Source organism: Coloeus monedula, assembly GCF_965178545.1.
Source record: "Coloeus monedula genome assembly, chromosome: 2".
Classification (NCBI taxonomy): Eukaryota; Metazoa; Chordata; class Aves; order Passeriformes; family Corvidae; genus Coloeus; species Coloeus monedula.
The window spans coordinates 67060284-67077420 of NC_138782.1; the positions used below are offsets into that span (position 1 = coordinate 67060284).

The following is a 17137-nucleotide window of genomic DNA, read 5'->3' on the forward strand; positions in this document are numbered from 1 at the left end:
CAAATGGTAGGTGCAAAGCTAACAAAGTGTATAGCTGATGTATTGATCTCCTTTTCTCAGGAGGCTGTTTTATAAAACCTTTCTTGGTTCACACATAGCTGGACACTTTCAGGAAGAAAAGACCACTGTGGGAAACTAAATACAGCAAGACCTCTTGTGGTTAAGGAAGTCCATGAACAGCAAATTACTGTCAAGAATTTCTGGGAACCACAAACTTGGGATGGGAAACAAAGAAGCAGAATTAATACTCGAATGTTTGCTACCAGTTTCTCTTTCTCTTTGTTTTAGAGACGTTTTAAGCAGGAATGGAAGCTGAGGTATTATTTCTCTGTAATGTCTTGCTAAGCAGATTGTGAAAAGCATTTGGCACAGAAATAAAGTGATACCTGAGCATATTCTGCACTTCAATAGTGCCTTTCATCCCAGAAGCTCAGAGTTATGAAGCAACATGCCTGTGGGTTTGTCCCCTGTCATTATTTCTCATTTTAAATATGGAAAATAGAAGTATGGAGAGGTTAAATAACCTGCCCAAAGGTGAAAGGCTGCCTGTGACAGAGATAAAACAAAGTTTTTTTTCTATCTATTCCATATGCATGTCAAAATTTCACATCTCTCACATAAAATGAATTTAATATTGTCTTTTAAAAGAAAATCTTTGTCATCACATTTGTATTTCCCAGGTCAGGCCTAGGATCCCAGAAAGGATTATTGTTTAGCACCAAGTTTATTGGCACATTACTGCACATAATACTGTATTACTCACGAGAAGATATTTCCTGTCTGGGGTACTGTCTTCCTGAACCTTTTCAGTAATTCAAATGGGATCTTGAATTCAAATTTTTATTGGAGGGGGAGGAATGAAATAATTTTAAAGGGTTATATAGAGCTTTACTTCTGTGCCAGACATCCCCAAGAGCAAGGTTCCAGGGAATATGCAGCAAAAATCTGGATACAGTTGCAATTTCTTTTGCTTTGCAGTTTAACTGGAAACAATGCCAGAAGACAAGAAGAGAGTGTATGTGCAAGTCAGATCCCTGCTAGCATTAGATGGTGCAAAGGTTGTACCTCACGGTACTCAAGGGAACAGTCAGAGAGGCCGTATTTGTTCCCTGATTGCCTTGCCATTGTGTAATAGCAGGTAAAGATATTTCTGCTCCCTCTCTGGGTCAGCAAGAGAGGGTTCTAGGTTAGGATTTTTCTGTGGGACACAGACTAGAGATTTTCTCTTAGCTGGACTTCATTCCCAGTCAAAACTGTCGCTCTAATAACAAACCAGTCTCCTTACCCTCAACAGAACCTACAAGGTGAGTGCAGAATTCCCATTTCAGTAACCCAGGTTTCCTTCTTAATTGCTTAGAGACAAAAAGCCCTGGGAGGATGCTGTTTGACTGCTTACATTCCAGTGTTTTCCACAAAATGTCTATATAGTTAATAAAGTTTTCAAAAATACACTGAATTTTCTTTAAGGCAGTAGCAGCTTATAGTAGGGAGCCAAATTGCTAGTGAGCAAATGCACATTAAATGAACATTTTGATGTTATTAAAAATAATGTGCAGCCTTTGAAAAATGCAGGCCTAATATGATTTTGGAAGACAAATGAGGAGCTCCAATAAGTTCACAGCCATTGAATGCCTCCAAGTAATGGCTGTTGCTGACATTTTCATGTTTTATTTTTAATTGGTGCAGCTAATAATGCTAATGAGGTAAGAATGGCAATGGCTTAGGCATTCCAATGGCAGTGGTGAAGAGGAGGGCGTGGAGTTGGCAACAGCACTGCTGGCCACCCATCCTCCCTCATCGTTCCCAGAGTTCAGAGTTCCTTCTTCTTATACAGCCGACCCTCAGAGTTCCTCCTTCTTATACAGCCATAGGGAAAATGATGCAGAATGAGCATTTGGGAGTGGGAAACCTCCACTGAGAGAAGCAGCCATGGAAAAGCCACTCTTGTCTGCCCCTTGGACATGGGTGCCGCAGTTTGACTCTGGTGCACCCAGTGTTAGAGCGCTTCTGGGACTGCAGCAGGAGGGAAAGCAACTTCCTCTTTAATCCTCGGTGCAGAATTAACCCAAAGCAGATTGTTCTCATGAAAGGTACCACAGACTTGCGCTTTGATTTAGGGGGCCTGCAGCTGGGATTTATTTGGTGTGTGAGTAATTAAAACCTCTAGACTTGCTGATTCAGTCCTAGTTATGACCATGATTTGATCACTGTATTGTTCCATTCCTAATCCTTTAGTGAGGTTACAGCAGGTTAATCTTAGTGAAATGTTTGCTTAATTCTACCCTAGCTCATTTGTTCTCTTAATAAAATCTGCATAAAGAATGGAGAAATAGTAATTCTTTCAGCTTGTTCCAATTACTCTGAGAGCAAAGCTAATTCAGCTGAAGCAGCTTAAGAGCAACTTGACTGTGTTTCTACAGCTGAGGCTCTGTGCCAGCAGAAGATGAGACACCTTCTATACTCCAGAGCAGTGTCAATATCTTCCTCTGTTTAAAATCTGGAACATGCCCATGTTTGGCTCTTGGACATTGCATGGCTTTTTCTCCAGTCTTGCTGCTCAGTACTGCCAGGTTCAGTGTTTCTGCCTCTTTTGCTCCTCTTTTGGACTGCTGTTGTTCCCACGGCCCATTAGCACAGCAGAAGAAAATGAATTGAGTTTATGGGTGTTCATTGTGTCCATCGTGAGAAACAAAAGACTGTTTCTGTTGGTCCTGTCTCATCGGAAAGGACTTGTGGCTAAATGACACTTTGGTATGATCCAATGTGTTTATCCTTATCGCTCTCTCTATTTGTCTGTTAGGCATCCCATTTTTTTATAGGCATGAGTGATCCTGAAAGCCAGAGATCTAGATTTCTCCTGTGATGTCTGTGAATACGGATGAGGGTAAGAAGATGACAATGTCCTTCTGTTGTTCTTCATAGACCACTTTGGTGCTGGGAAAGAAGGGCAGTGTGGTTGTTGCTCTCTGGTGACTGTTTTTACCAGAGGATCTTTCGCAGTTGACACATTGCTAGCACACAGAGAGAACACCAGCTGCCAAATTTTATGGAAACACAAGACTGGCCTCACTCCTTATCAGGTGTGGATGCTAAATAGGGGTTGGGGGTAGCACAGTAAAGCTTTTTTCTCCTACACTAGGTGCCCAGCAGCTTTGGAGGAGGGAATACACTGTGAATAGGAGAGGGACCTTCATCCCTGTGTCACAGAGTTTGCTCCATAGCAACAGGCAGGAGTGAGGATCTGGAAAAGTGGAAGAAGAGCCTATGGAAAGAGAAACACACCTAGGGGATCTGGAGCTATCTCAGATCAAAGACTCTATGCAAGAAGCTCTAGCAATGAATCTGGGACATATTCCACTTTTCCTGAAAGCCTTTCTCCTTAGCATTCACTTGGTCTGCATGAGATGACCCCACCTGTGAATATATGGAGAAAGTCAGGCTTAGGCATCTTCCCCTGGAGTACAAATACTAAATAACGTGACAGCCATAAGCCATACACTTCTCAGAAGAACACAATAGATGGATGAGTTGCCAAAAGGGATGGAAAAGGTGAGAAAATGTATCTAAGAAAATGAAATAATTTTAAATTAAACCTGAGCAGGGGGTATTTGTACAGACTGCAGGCCCTGGCTGTCACAATGAACACTTGGTACATGGCAGAGTGGATGTCTGAGCAGAGAGAGAACTAGAATCATTCTTACTTGCTGCTTCATGAGGCCTCTCAGTAGAAACTAAAGCTGTTTTAATTTTACGATACCTTGAGGGGCCAAATCCAATCTGAGCATTATTACACTGTTGGCACAACTCAGCCACAGAATTTCCCTTTTCCTTTTTTGCCAGTCAAGCTTCCAAACCTCACCAGAGGGGAAGCTGCAGCACCTGAGCTTGTGCTGGCTGTATTGCACTGGGAGGGGATTCACCCTGGTACCTCAGAGAGGTGCTTGCAGATGGGTGAGATGCTCTTTGACTGAATGAGGAGACCTGGCTGGGCTGTATGAACAAAGTAATAACAAAATCTAAATGACAAAAGTAATGACAAAATAGTCAAGGTGATGGCAAGAAAATGTTCAAAGAAACATGACAATCTGTGGCTTCTGAACAACAGGGAGCTCCTGCTGCAGTGAGAGGAAAACAATACCATATTGGCCATGGCACTTTGCTGCCAGGAATGCCGCCTTATGGACCATGAGAGAAATCTCTCAAACGTGCTCTGACTTCTGCACTTGATTGGTCAGCCAACTCTCAAATCCTTCCTCGCTTTTTACTTTTATCATGCTCTAAAGCATTACAGAATAGTGAAAAAAAGATTTAAGCCCTTAGAAGAGAGGGCAGAACAGTATTAAATGGGATTTCATTTTGGGGGACAGGGAGTAGCTCTCCTCCAGCCCTGTGGATTGTGAATGCACTTAACGGCAAAGCAGGAGAAAGTACATATGACTGGGTATGTCCCTGAACAGACAGGTCTATTTGTGACACATCCCTGCTCCACACAGCTGTCCCAAACCCTTTGTACTCTTTATACCTTCCTCACCTCCACAGTAACACGAAGACAACTGAAATAAGCATAGTTAAAACGACCTCCAAAGTGTGGTGGTTTGATTTCAGCATTAAATCTCCCCTTGATGGTTCACAGTGACACTGTATTGCCAATAGATTATAGGGCTGTAGCTATTTTCCACACAGGAGAACACACAAAGGAACCCCCGCCAGCCCTAGCAGTGCTCTCAATCAAATAAAAACACTTTAGCTTCCTGTTGCAGAGCTCTCTCTAGGATTCATGTATATTTTATCAAAGTTACATGCAGTTCTGATACTTGTTTCTAAAGTGCTTTAGTATAAATCCCAAGCTGTACTGAAATGCTGCAGTGGCCCTTTATAAAAAAAATCAAGTTTAGAGGAGAGAAAAAAAGTGAAATGGCTTGACTCTACAGCATGCAATAAGAGAAAATTCTGCTCAACAGGCTTCTATTAATATAAATAAGCAGAAGAAACACAAACATACATCTATATGAAATCATTTCACTCCATGTAATTCTACCCTGGGAGCAGCAGGAAGAGAGAGGAGCTCCACTGTTTCACCTCTCATAAAGGAAGGTCCTGCGATGATCTAAAGCTATTTTTTTTGCCAGAAGTGCTTTTACAAGCCAACATACATGCCAACACAAAAGAGCTATAACCTCAGTGGTAACCAATTACTCTGAAGACAGTTAATAACAGTCCGGAGTAAGGAAAAAAAAAGCTTGTATTTACTAATTGGGATTTTTGTTTTTTTTTTTTTTAAAGCTAAGCCATGAGATAAAGAATTGCAATGATCTTTCCAGAAGAAAGGCATTTGTAATTTTTAACCAGAATTTCATTACTCCTTTGTCTCTCAGATATTTCCAAATTTTAGACCAAGAAGGATGCATGGAAAACATGATCTATTTATAAGGCATTTAGGTTGAAGTCAGCAAGAACCAGCATAGTGGAGAGGTGATTTAGAAAAAAAAAAGAATTAATTTTGTATGAAATAAAGCTTTAGTACTTACAGCTGTCCTCTTCTTCGGTAATACACTTCACAACATAACAGGCATAGATGAAGCCTGCCAGCTGAAACAAAATATAATAGCGTTAGCTGTAAGATGGATACCACAGAGAAACAAGAGATGGCTTTACAAGAGCACAACAGAAACAGAAATAACAAAATGCAACAGACTTTATTTGATAAGGTAAAGATAATTCTCTACAATAGTTTAATAATTTTAATTAGAAATAGTCAGGGCAATTCTGCATCTTTCTTGAAAAACACATCCTCAATAAAACGTCCAAAAAATGATCAAAATCTTTCCAATACCTAGTTGACTTCTTTTTTGATTATTGAAAAAAAAGTGAATGCGTGTTTGGATGGATGAGATTTTAGCCACTGAAAATGTAAATATTTCTGTCAAAATCAGATTTTCTATCCAACAGAACCTGGCCCTCTAGCAGAACTTTTTTAAAAATCAGAACTGTGCCAACTAAACCGAGGACAAATTCAGTGCACTTGTAAACCAGCTTTATAATGATATTTTATCAGTTGAAATTAGGGCTATGAATTAATGGAACTTGTTCTCATATCTGCAATAGTCCCCAAGCCTCATGACATATCAGTTTGGATCGTCCTGGATGTGTTTACATCAGCATCACACACAGCAGCTGGCAAATTTGTATCTTGCTCCCTTCAATCCTCTCTGCAGAGCATGCCCAGAATTGAATTGTAAACAGAAGCAATGGGATGTAAAGAAAATGAAAATCTGGAGTGGTTATTGAAGTACCTCCTGAAAAAAATGATAATAAAAAAAGGAATAAATGGCCAATATCACACATGAAACAGGCCAAGTATCATGTCAGTCAGCTGCTGGTCCCTCCAACGAGATCTGTTGCTGCTAAGAAGTTACACCAGAAGTAACAGAACAAATACCGGAGCAGCAGCACGTGTCACATGCTGCGTGCTTTACACAACTTCCCTTACATGTAGGTCTGGAGAGTTTTTTCTACTAAATCACAATAAACCATTTTTCTTCTTTTAGCTCGTCACTGAAATTTGCATGGCAGGATGTCAAAAGAATTCCATTTGTTTGATCTCTGTGTAGTGAAAGTGAGCCGTGTTGCCGAAATGTGTTACTCTGCACAGTTCACCTCACAGAGATATTTTCATAAGCTGCGAACCCATCTGTACACTTTGAGAATTTGTTCTTTATACAGTTAGTAAAAATGCCTAGAGGCTTCAGCCAGCACTGAGCTCTTTGTGAATGGTGCAAAACCCATAATCTCCGGCTGAGGGAGATGATGATCTTAACTTCTGTTTGAGTAATCAGTGGGTTGGACAGTAGAAAAAGTGAAACTTGAGAGACCATGTATTATGAATGCTGGTAAGTGAAAATAGATTTTTTTTCATTAATCCAAGGCACATGTACAATCACTTCAATACTGTGGGTTCTTAGAGCCCTTAATATTACCCATATATAAACTAAATGCAAAAAAATCCATTCTATTTCCTAGTACCTTCGTACCTGAGGCAGTGACTATGCCTAGTTTATTCCAGCTCTTACACTAATATTCCTGGAATTTCTGTCAGTTTCCTATATAGAAATCTACCCACGCCCACAAATGCTATCTTCTAACATTTGTATGGGTAAGAGATGGCAAAAGGGGAAAAAAAAGGTCAGACTCAAGGCTTTTGTGAAGAGAACAAGACCTGATTTGGAGCTCACACTGAAGCCAGCATAAGTGTTGCCTGCTATCTGCTGAAATTCCTGTTGGGAGCCCAGAAGCTGCATTACAATGGAACTAAACCATTATTTTGTCATTTATTATAAATCTGCCTTATAGTGCTGCTGGGAAGATTTTACACCTGGGAAGGATGAAATATTCACTGCTGGACACAAAGAACGCACTGTACCAAGAAGTGGCATCAGCTAATATCAGCATTTCATCTCTCCTTTATTGGACCACTCTTCCCTTTCATTTCTTGGCTTCAAGACAGAGGGCTAATTTGCTCCACTGACTTATGCCCTGCATAACCCCATTGACTTCAATGACATTACTTGAGGTTTAATTCAGCAACGAATTAGGCCCAGAAAGGTTGCTCATAAATGATTCCATTCTTGGATGTGAACCTTGGCTTAATAGTTTCTCTGTTCTCTTTTTACAGACCATCAGATCCAAGATAGCTGAATGGTTACATCTCTAGCAGGCTTCTATGGTAATCCTTTTCTTGCACTGCTGTTCAATACTTTACTACCTTCCAAACCACCACAAGTTCATGTGTATTAACTGAACTTATCTTACAAAGCAGAGCAAACTGTATCACAAATGGTGTTTATAACTGATCTTTTAATTGTATTCAGTTACATCGCTTAAATCTCCAGGGAACTCCTTTGATATATAAGCGAATCCTACAGCATTTCATCAGATGAGCTTGTTGATTAAAAGAATGCCTTAAAACTCAAATTGTTCTGATCTAAGTACGAATGTCAGGGTTTTTTTCCCATGAGATAATCAGAGTTCATAAAAGAAGCCTCCCCTTCTCCCACATCCAACCCTTTGCTTGGTAAACAAAATTATTTTGTTTTTATTTGAATCTCACATTAGTTTTTTCTTCTTTCTCTTTTTTTTTAGCCAAGCAATTTATCAGTTCTGATACAGTGGCAGCCATTTAAGATTTATCTTCTAATTGCATCAGCAGCAGTGGGCACATGCTGTGAGCTGAGGCTCAGAACTAAAAAGTGGCAGTTTTCACTTTGATGATGCTCAAGGACCTGAGCCCGTGGTGTCTGCAGAGATCTCTGGGATAGAGATAAGGAAAATGTTTCCTCACCTGTGGACTAGGACTTCCAAAAGAAAGGTACAGCTTGTCTACGCACATAGCAGAGACTTCCTGAGCACTTAAGACAACTAAAATTGTTAATGAATTCCCACATGGATGGAGGTGTCTCCCAAAATTTGCCACCTTTGTTACAGTGCAAGATACACTTCTTTGACCCTTCCTCTCTAAGAAAAACACATCACAATGTACCTTTGTATCACAAAAGGTATTCAAAAAACCCCAACAAATCCAAACAAAACATTGAATACACTCCTCACCCTGGAGAAGAATATGAGAGAAGAAACCAAACCAAAGCAAATGATAGGAGTTAGTCACATCGCTTAATAAATTCATGAGAAATCCTCAAATACAGCAGTGTTTGAGTGCTCAGTGCAGTATGAGAATTACACAGAGCAGAGTCTTTCTGATTCAGTATCTCTAAAAGATTTTTGTCTTATATGAGAAGGAAGGAAATGAGTCCTCAGGGATAAAGAAGAGAAGGGACCTGACTGTCTCAGAAAATCAGTTTAAAACTAGGAAAGTTAGTTTGAAAAATCTTGTTGCTTTGCATCCCTACCTATTTTTTTTCTTAATTAACTGAACTATGTTATTTATAAAGTGATAAAAAGAAATAGGTGCAATAAGCAGAAGATCATTTATGGATCCCAGACCCATGAAGATTAGGTGTCTACATCTGTCCCATTCACATTTTAATGCTGTAGTATGGGCCTCTAGAGGAGAAGGAACCATTAACAACATCCCTGCTCATTTATACATATAGTGATTAGTGAATGCACATTTTTATGAACCTCATTTTCTGCAGCTTGAAAAAATCTGCTCTTTATATCTTTCCCCGATATGTCCATATGAGAGTGTAAATGAATACTGCTCTTTCTAAAAGTGACACATTATCCATGCCTGCACCAGCACCCTGGGTGTACTTTGATGGCATCTGATGACCTTAATTTTATAAACAATGATCTCAAGCATTTAATAATTTTATTTGGTTTTGGATTTTTTTAATCTATAAGCATGTTGATAAAGCCATCTTTCCTTCTGTCAAGAAAAAAAAAGGAGACAGGCAAAGCCTAAAATAAATCACCAATAAAACGGCACTACTGAAGCTTTGGTAATAAGATTAATTACAAAATGAAGTTAATGTATTTTACCTTATTCTGGACATATAAGGCAAACAAAAAAGTAGATAGAATATTCCCCACCTAAGTCAACAATGTCCTGTTACACTGCTAAAGACTCTTAGCAGATCCTGAGTTTCTGTGAGTATACTTCCAGACTTGCTCAAAATGTCAAGTGCTGTGATCAAACTTAATCAGAATCAGTATTGATCAAAATCCTGTCTTGCTATTTTTTCTCATTTCTTTTATGGAGATGAATGTTTTTATCACTGCAAATAGCACCAGATTTGGGAAAAAAGCTATCATATAAAAAAACCATAAATGCTGGTCAAGGCCCCCACACTGCCCTTTTCTAAAGCAATATATATATAGGTAATTACTACAAGCTATGTTTATTAAGCTGGGAACTTGAAACAAAAGAGTAACAGCAAGGAGGAAACAAAAACTAAAAGTGGGTAAGATCTAATTGGGATAAGGTGGTGAGGAGAAGGCTTGAGATGAGGATTAATGAGTTAAGGGTTGTGGAAATAATACATAGTCTTGGTTTCATTGAATGAATATATTTTATTCTATAACTGTACTTGGTCTAGAGGAATGAACCTTAGACTTAAAAACCACAAACCTATTGGGTTTTCCTACGGACAAATGTTTCAGTATCTTCTGAAACAGCTGAGGCTTGTGCCTTTACTTTTCATTATTAAATTTTCACAGGTTTCTATAAACACTCTGCTTTTAAGAACTAACCAAAATATGGGCTAGTTCAAGCAATAATGCGGCAGAAATGCACGGGGATCATTCTGGCTCTGGGAACGCTGTATTGCAAAGCTGTGATGTTACATGTCCAGCCATGTGCAAATTAATTGTATTACTTAAGCTTACAGTGGTCTGCACACAAAAAACCTTTGTAATAGTGTGCGTTTAAGGGACAATGTTTCTTTAAAATGGATTTTTGGAGTCTGGAGATATATTGCTACATATATATATATACACACACATTATGAGCAACTGAAGAACTGGAGAATTACTGTCTAGAAAGCTTCCAGTGTATTGATTCTCAGAAGAATCATACTCATTATTTAGCAGGAAAGGTGAGGCAGAGACCTTTCTCTCGCTATCTATAGATTTAATTCAGTGTCATGGGGGTTCTAAAGCTGCCCCCTGCAAAAACCCTTTCAAGAATGATTTCACTGCCTTCAGCAGTGTTGCATCAGTGAGTGAACATCATTGCTGGAGTTTAATATAAAACTCAAGCTACGTTCCATGGAAACTACTCTGTTGAGGTATGCTTTTATTTGTGCTTACATTTAACATTATGAGAGCCCTGTCATTCCTCCAAGTTTAACTATTTTTCATCATAAGAGGAGCAAATAGGAAAACTATTGGTATAAGGACAGATTCCTGATAGGGAAGGTAGACTGTGTGGCCTTGCTGTCATTCTTTTACAGAATTAACTATCTATGTGCTGTCTGGAAAGAATATTTCATTATTATGGTCAAGTAGCTTTATTTTGTGCAATAAAGTAATTACTTAAAAGAGTCAATATCAAGTTGACATGTCCACAATAATATCTAGTGGGCAATTATGAAATTTAAAAGCAAGCAAAAATGATAATTTCTTAGCCTATATAGTCATCAAGTTATTTTTCTTTCATTTCTTGAGCTGAAAACTTCCCCAAAGGTTTTGTGGGGTTTTTTTTGGCAGACACAGTAAAACCATGAATCACAAACACAGATAAGTCTAGGCACATTGGAAAAGAGAAGTGTGATAAAAATTGCATTTATTTCAACTAGTGCATCATAATCTTTTTTATATCAGCTGTCTAGAAGGTGTTTAGCATAAAATCTTTCCTTATTTCTCAGTGGACTCTTCAATTTTCTGGAGATTTCCTTTTTATATAAGCATTTGAAGATCCCCTTGAAGACCTGCTAGAAAGCTTTTGTTTGAAATTCTGTCTTGTTCAGGGCTCCCTGAGCATCTTCCCTGGCAAGTATCTCCACCTGAGGAATTGAAGAGGCTACAGGAGCATGGAAAATCACAGCACTGTGGCTTGTCAGAAAAGAGCGGTGCAAACCTTTAACAACAGGAGAAAGCAAGAGATACTTACCTGTTTTGTAGTTGTATTACAGACAGTTGGCTCGACCCAAATTTCCAGAAAGTTTAAACTTTAGTGAGAGTTTTCTGCAATTTTGACCTAAAACTTTCTACAAATCTTCACTCTTCCTAGGTATTTCAGAGTGATTTATGCTTTTGATAACCACATGATATTTGGCACTTTTCCATGATTTCATCTCATGGCTAAAGAATAGCATGTCCTTTTTTCCTGCCTCAGACTTGAAAGGCAACCTAAAATACAGTGGCTATCAGCCTCCATGAGGTAGAACTGGGGATCACTTACTGCTGACCTCTGTGTTAACTGAACTGGGGAGCATCTTGTAGATTCAGACTTAGCACTGACCTTCACATTCCTGCTCCCACAGGTGAAATGCTCCAGCCAGGGCTCTGCTGGATTCCCTCAGGAAGCTGAGGCAGGCATGTCTCACTGGACAGAGGGGAGGCGACAGTAGGCTGACCTGTGCAGATCCCCAGATGACAGCTTAGAGCAAGGATAGGGCTGAGACACCAGGAACAAATTCTCCACCAGCTGTATTCAGCAGGTACTGGATGCAGCTCTAGTGTGCATTGCTCAGTGGAGGCTAAAGGCATTAGTGATGCCAAAAAAATGTTAAACCTGGAGTAATTTTAATTTTCTATTTTCCGCTTTTGTGGAATTGTCTCCACTCTACATTTTCTGACTTCATTAGGGTCAGAGGAGATATTTGGTTACATAATTTTGTTAATTCCATCCAATCCAAGTGTGTGGAAAGTCCTGAAGATGGAAAAGTCTATTGCTCTGTTTCCTGTCATGGTGTAGCTCTGTAGCCCAACTTGTCATTGTTAGAACAGAGTTTTGACTGTACAGGGGTCAACAGTGTGTGGTGCCTGCTATTCTCAAAAATTATTTAGCTATTAGAGCTGTGTAGATTGTGAAGAACAATCCCATTTATTTTTAAACAAAGTAAACTGCCTCTGTCCACTTGGCAACAGAAAACAACAACAAAGAATGAAGCTTAAACAAACAAAAAACTAAAGTGAAAGGCTTTAAAATACATATCACCCCATTTTTTTTGTAAATACTAGGAACGGGTTATTAAAGTGGAAGTGTATGACGTGTCTGTATGTGGGCTTTGCTCTGAAGGCTTTATAGCATGATAACTTCCATGAAAAAAACTTTGGACCTTTGCCTCCTCTTGTCTTCTGGGAAAGCTTTGGAATGGTTTAATCATCTGGCTTTGGTATCTTACTGCCTTTGGCAGCAGTAGCTTTTCTTATCATTATGTGTAACTGTGTGTCACCTTTTCCAGACAGCCATAGGATTAGGATAAGAAAAATTGGTTCTTTATACTGCAGATCTAACAAAGCCACAGACTCCTCGCAGCCCACCAAATGAATGCCTAGCATTTTAAATTGAACTCTGTTAGAAGAAACAGTTGATTATCAATGCTACTCACTCTTTTGAGGAGCAGCAGGAAAAAAAAATATTTGAAATTTGTGCAGATTGTATAGAGGAAAATATTTTGATGGTACAAGAGAGCTCTGAATTTCTGATAAACAAACACATATGAGTGTTTCTGTTCAATGCAAATTCACCCCTCCCTGTTGGGGTATCCATATGGCAAATAAAGCTCAATGCTTTGAGTATGAACACTGGGCCCTTGGATCTGGGAAATGGAAATATTCAGAAGAGAGTGAGTAGAACATGAGAAAGAGAATAATGTGTTGTGTCTGCCAGTTTCTCGGGACTGTGGCCAACTACAAACACCGTATGAAATAAGAGTTCAGAAAGAAAGCATAGGTAATTTGCTCTTCTCATCATCATATGTTAGATTAAATTAGATCATTGCTGTCACATAAATGACAAAAGCCAGAACGTTTCATCAGAGGTAAGATACTTTTCAGTAGCAGCTGACTCTTTCTCTGTGACAATATTTATTTTCCCTGTGATGAATTGCTGTTTTTTTGAAGGCTCTGATGACTGTCACAGGGTCAGGAAACTTCATGGAACGCGACAGCTTTTACACTGCGCTGACTTCCTGGTGGTGGTCATGTTGTAACAGCCTAATAACACTCTGATCAAAGTGTTCCTACACCAGCTGGTGATGGTGGTGCTGACAAGGCAGATGGATGCACGGTATGCAAAGTGCCCAGCTCAGCTGAAGCAGCCCTTCACCAGCCTGAATACTCAGGCTCATTACTTTAACAAACAGAAAGAAAAACAAATAAGGCATTCACAAGAACAGCTCTAGAGAGTGTGATCAAGCTGAATAGGGCTTGAACTTATGAAACCTGAATGCTGATGGATTATCAAAATAAAATAATAGTTATTCAGAAGCTCAGTGGGAATTGTGGAGTAACAGCAGAGGAATTGACAGATCTCTTTGACAGTGCCATCAGCAGCAGAGCTGCCAGGAAGGTGACTGTCAGGTGGAGGCTCTGCCTGAGCCCTCTGGCTGCACATGCCTGTGCACAACATGGAAATGTGAGATACTTGACAGGACAGCCTCTGTCTCTGGCAATGCATGTAAGAAAGATGAGGAAGAATGAACTTATCTTAACCAAATGACTCCCTTAAACCTCATGCTCGGGAGTAAAGAAAGAGAGATATCTCAGTGAAAGTACAAAGCAGCGTGCATAGGGTGCTCCACATCATTCCATCTCCTTAGGATCCATACACCTAGCAAATGCATTGCTTAGAACAAACATTTTGCTCCAGGAGTACAATGTAACAGCATCAAGTGTCAGGGGGGTTTCAAGGTCAATAAAACCTCTTCCTGTGGCGTCTAATGTTTAAAGTAACTGAACTCAGCTAATGTTTCAATGCTATTTTTCCTCTCAGCATTAGGCTACTGCAGGCTTTTTTCACCTTTTTAAACTGTAATAAAAGATATGTTTCAGGGCTACCTTTTCCACTCAGCAAAATCAGCTAAGCAGGGTTCAAAAAGCAAATGCCAAAGTGCTTTGTGAAAACCTTTCCTGCAAAAGGAAAACCACTGGAGAGTTTAGATGAATATCACACCATGCAGGCTAGGCTGGTACAAAGAGAGAGTACGCTCTAGAGGCTCCAAGCAGAATGACAGTTTGAATTCCATGGTCAAAGGCACCTTTCCCCTTACAGACCTTCTGCTGAAGGGCAGGGGATCACTCTCTTGTTCATTCAGCATGAAAAATAGTGATCGCCTTGTGCCGAGTGGAAATAGTTTGAAGGCAGAGATCGCAGTCACCACCTGGGATGGCAGAATACATATGAATGAATTCTGCAAGATGTGTGACCAAAAGAAAAATCAGAACTTTTAGCCAGAGATTCCAGTAACATCATATCACATGAGACATTTCAGGGGAATGACGAATTACAAAGAGAGAACATTCTCGGAAAGGCCATGTCCTCAGAGTCTGTGCCTCATTGCAGAGAGTTAAGTGGATGAGTTATATCTCTGACAGTTTATGAACCTTGTTAATATAATGCAGTACCTGGGAGTGTGCCAGCCATGGTGATCAAGGAAGTCTGAATTAGACCTCTGCCACTGACAGGCATCAGATGCCGATTTAAAAATAAATGTTTCATCTGAACTGGGCACATTTCTCTCTAAAGCAGTGATCACCAGCATGAAGCTCTGAAGCCCTGTGTAGCTCTCAGTAACACAGCACACATCTCTTCCCTAGGTCTCAGTAACAGGCTATTTAACATGCTGATGCAGAAGCTGCTCTGGTAGGAAGAACACAAGTGACAGCAGTACTTTGACATGTTAGCCTTTATGAAAAATGTGAGGTTTGTGTTTTCTTGAACCCACATGTGGTGAAGGCTGCAGCTCTGTCAGCTGTTCCAGGCACACGTCACTCAGGGCAACCTATCTAGTGGCAGATTAGGCTGCCTTGGCCCCAGAAGGAAAGGTGAGGGAAAGCTTCTGCACTAGCAGAGAAGGCCAACCTCCATTCAGCCTGCACACTGGCAATGGACTGCATGAAGTGAGAGCAAAAGCCATAGACCTTTTCCTTCGCTCTGACAACTGCACAAAAGTAGCCACCATGCTGGTATAGCAGCTGTATTCCTTATTTGTCCCTGAAAATGCTCTGCTTTTCTTGCCTCCAGAAAGTCCCACTTCTGTGATGCAGATCCCTAACATGAATATCAAAACAATGCAATCCAGTCACATCTTATTCTTTTTTTTTCCCCTCATAAAGTCTGTAATATTGACATAAAGGTGCCTGTTTTGCCAGGGCACTGCAAAGTTTCTGTAAACATTATGACTTTTGGCTTCAGTTTTTGCATGGAAGGCATGAAAAATGCTACAGCTACATATACTATTCTACATTGTTATTAATCCATTATAATACTCTGTTCAGAATATCAGCAAAGTGTTAATGCTTTATTTTTAATATTTTTTGTATTTAACCTGTGTATTCCAACTCTTTATAGTGTCACTTGTGCAATTCTCTATCAAAAATATATATTTAGTAGATAGAAATTTTATGTTGACTTGAACAGATTCACCAAGTCTTTGAAAAATGAAAGACAATATTATTTCCTACTGAGGGTTAGAGAAGAGATTATTTTTAGATGTTTGGTTCCTCTACATCACCAGTCCATTGACAGAATTGAGAAATATTTCATCTGGTTGTATTGACTTGGCAGAATAAAGAGTAGAAGGATAATATAATTGAAGAGACATGAGAGAACACAGCACTGTGCAATAAGATCCAACTTGCACAGCCATCTTTGAAGACTGCTGAGATGCACAGCTGCATAGCAGCAATAAACATAGGGTAAAGACAAAATGTCATTTTTAGTGACAGCTTTTTTTCCCCCTGGTTTCTTATATGTCCAAAATAAGTGGAAAAAGTTCTATTGAAATCTTTAGAAGTTAATGAAAGAGTTTTAGGGAAAGTGTGCATAGAGCTGAGTTAGACTTCTCAAAAGAAGGAAAAAAATTCTGTTGTCACAGGTCAGTTCTAGTCACGTTTCCAATTCAAGAGCTTTAATCTCAAATGTTTTCTATGATCTAGCCTATTTTCAAATATCAAGATACATGATGCTATTCAGCAGCAAAGTTATATCTACTAGGAAACATCAGGAGAATGTTCCAAAGGAAGAAGAAAAACATTATTTGCAGTACAATGCCCTGGAGAACGGCTTGGAGTGTGCTGTCAGAGGGGAAAGAAGAGTGCCAGCACACTCTGGAAAAAGGGACCAGGTACTCAAATGCACACAGGCATGCTGTGCCCTTCATTTTTCACTGGTGCCCTAATGATAGAGTATATTGGCCAATGTGAGCAAGAGAATACTGGGAATTAGGAGATCTGTCCACACTGTCTAGTGGCTCGTGGCTTCATCTCATGGAATCACGGACACCTTAAACCATCTACTGACACGCAAGAGACGCTCAGTTTGCCCCTATCTTTAGCTATGTAGTTTGCTAGTGCATGAAAACATCCTACTTCATCAAAACTCATGGGTTAGGAAGTTACTTGTTTAGAGAGATTATGTGATTATCAGGTCAACAGCTAGGGGATTACACCATTATTTAGCTAGGATATTAATTTGTGAAACCATCCTGCTTTATAGAATAGACAAAACTAAGTA

At 39.6% G+C, this 17137-nt stretch overlaps 1 protein-coding gene across 1 annotated transcript in view; it reads right to left on the reverse strand.

Annotated features, from left to right (window-relative positions):
• Positions 1-17137, reverse strand: part of NKAIN2 (sodium/potassium transporting ATPase interacting 2) — a gene marked incomplete at both ends in the record, with an annotated part of 72552 nt that overhangs the window by 13050 nt on the left and 42365 nt on the right. The window contains one exon of the mRNA XM_082303420.1: positions 5529-5589. Within this exon, the coding sequence (XP_082159546.1) occupies positions 5529-5589 (61 nt within the window). The remainder of the gene's footprint in view (positions 1-5528; positions 5590-17137) is intronic.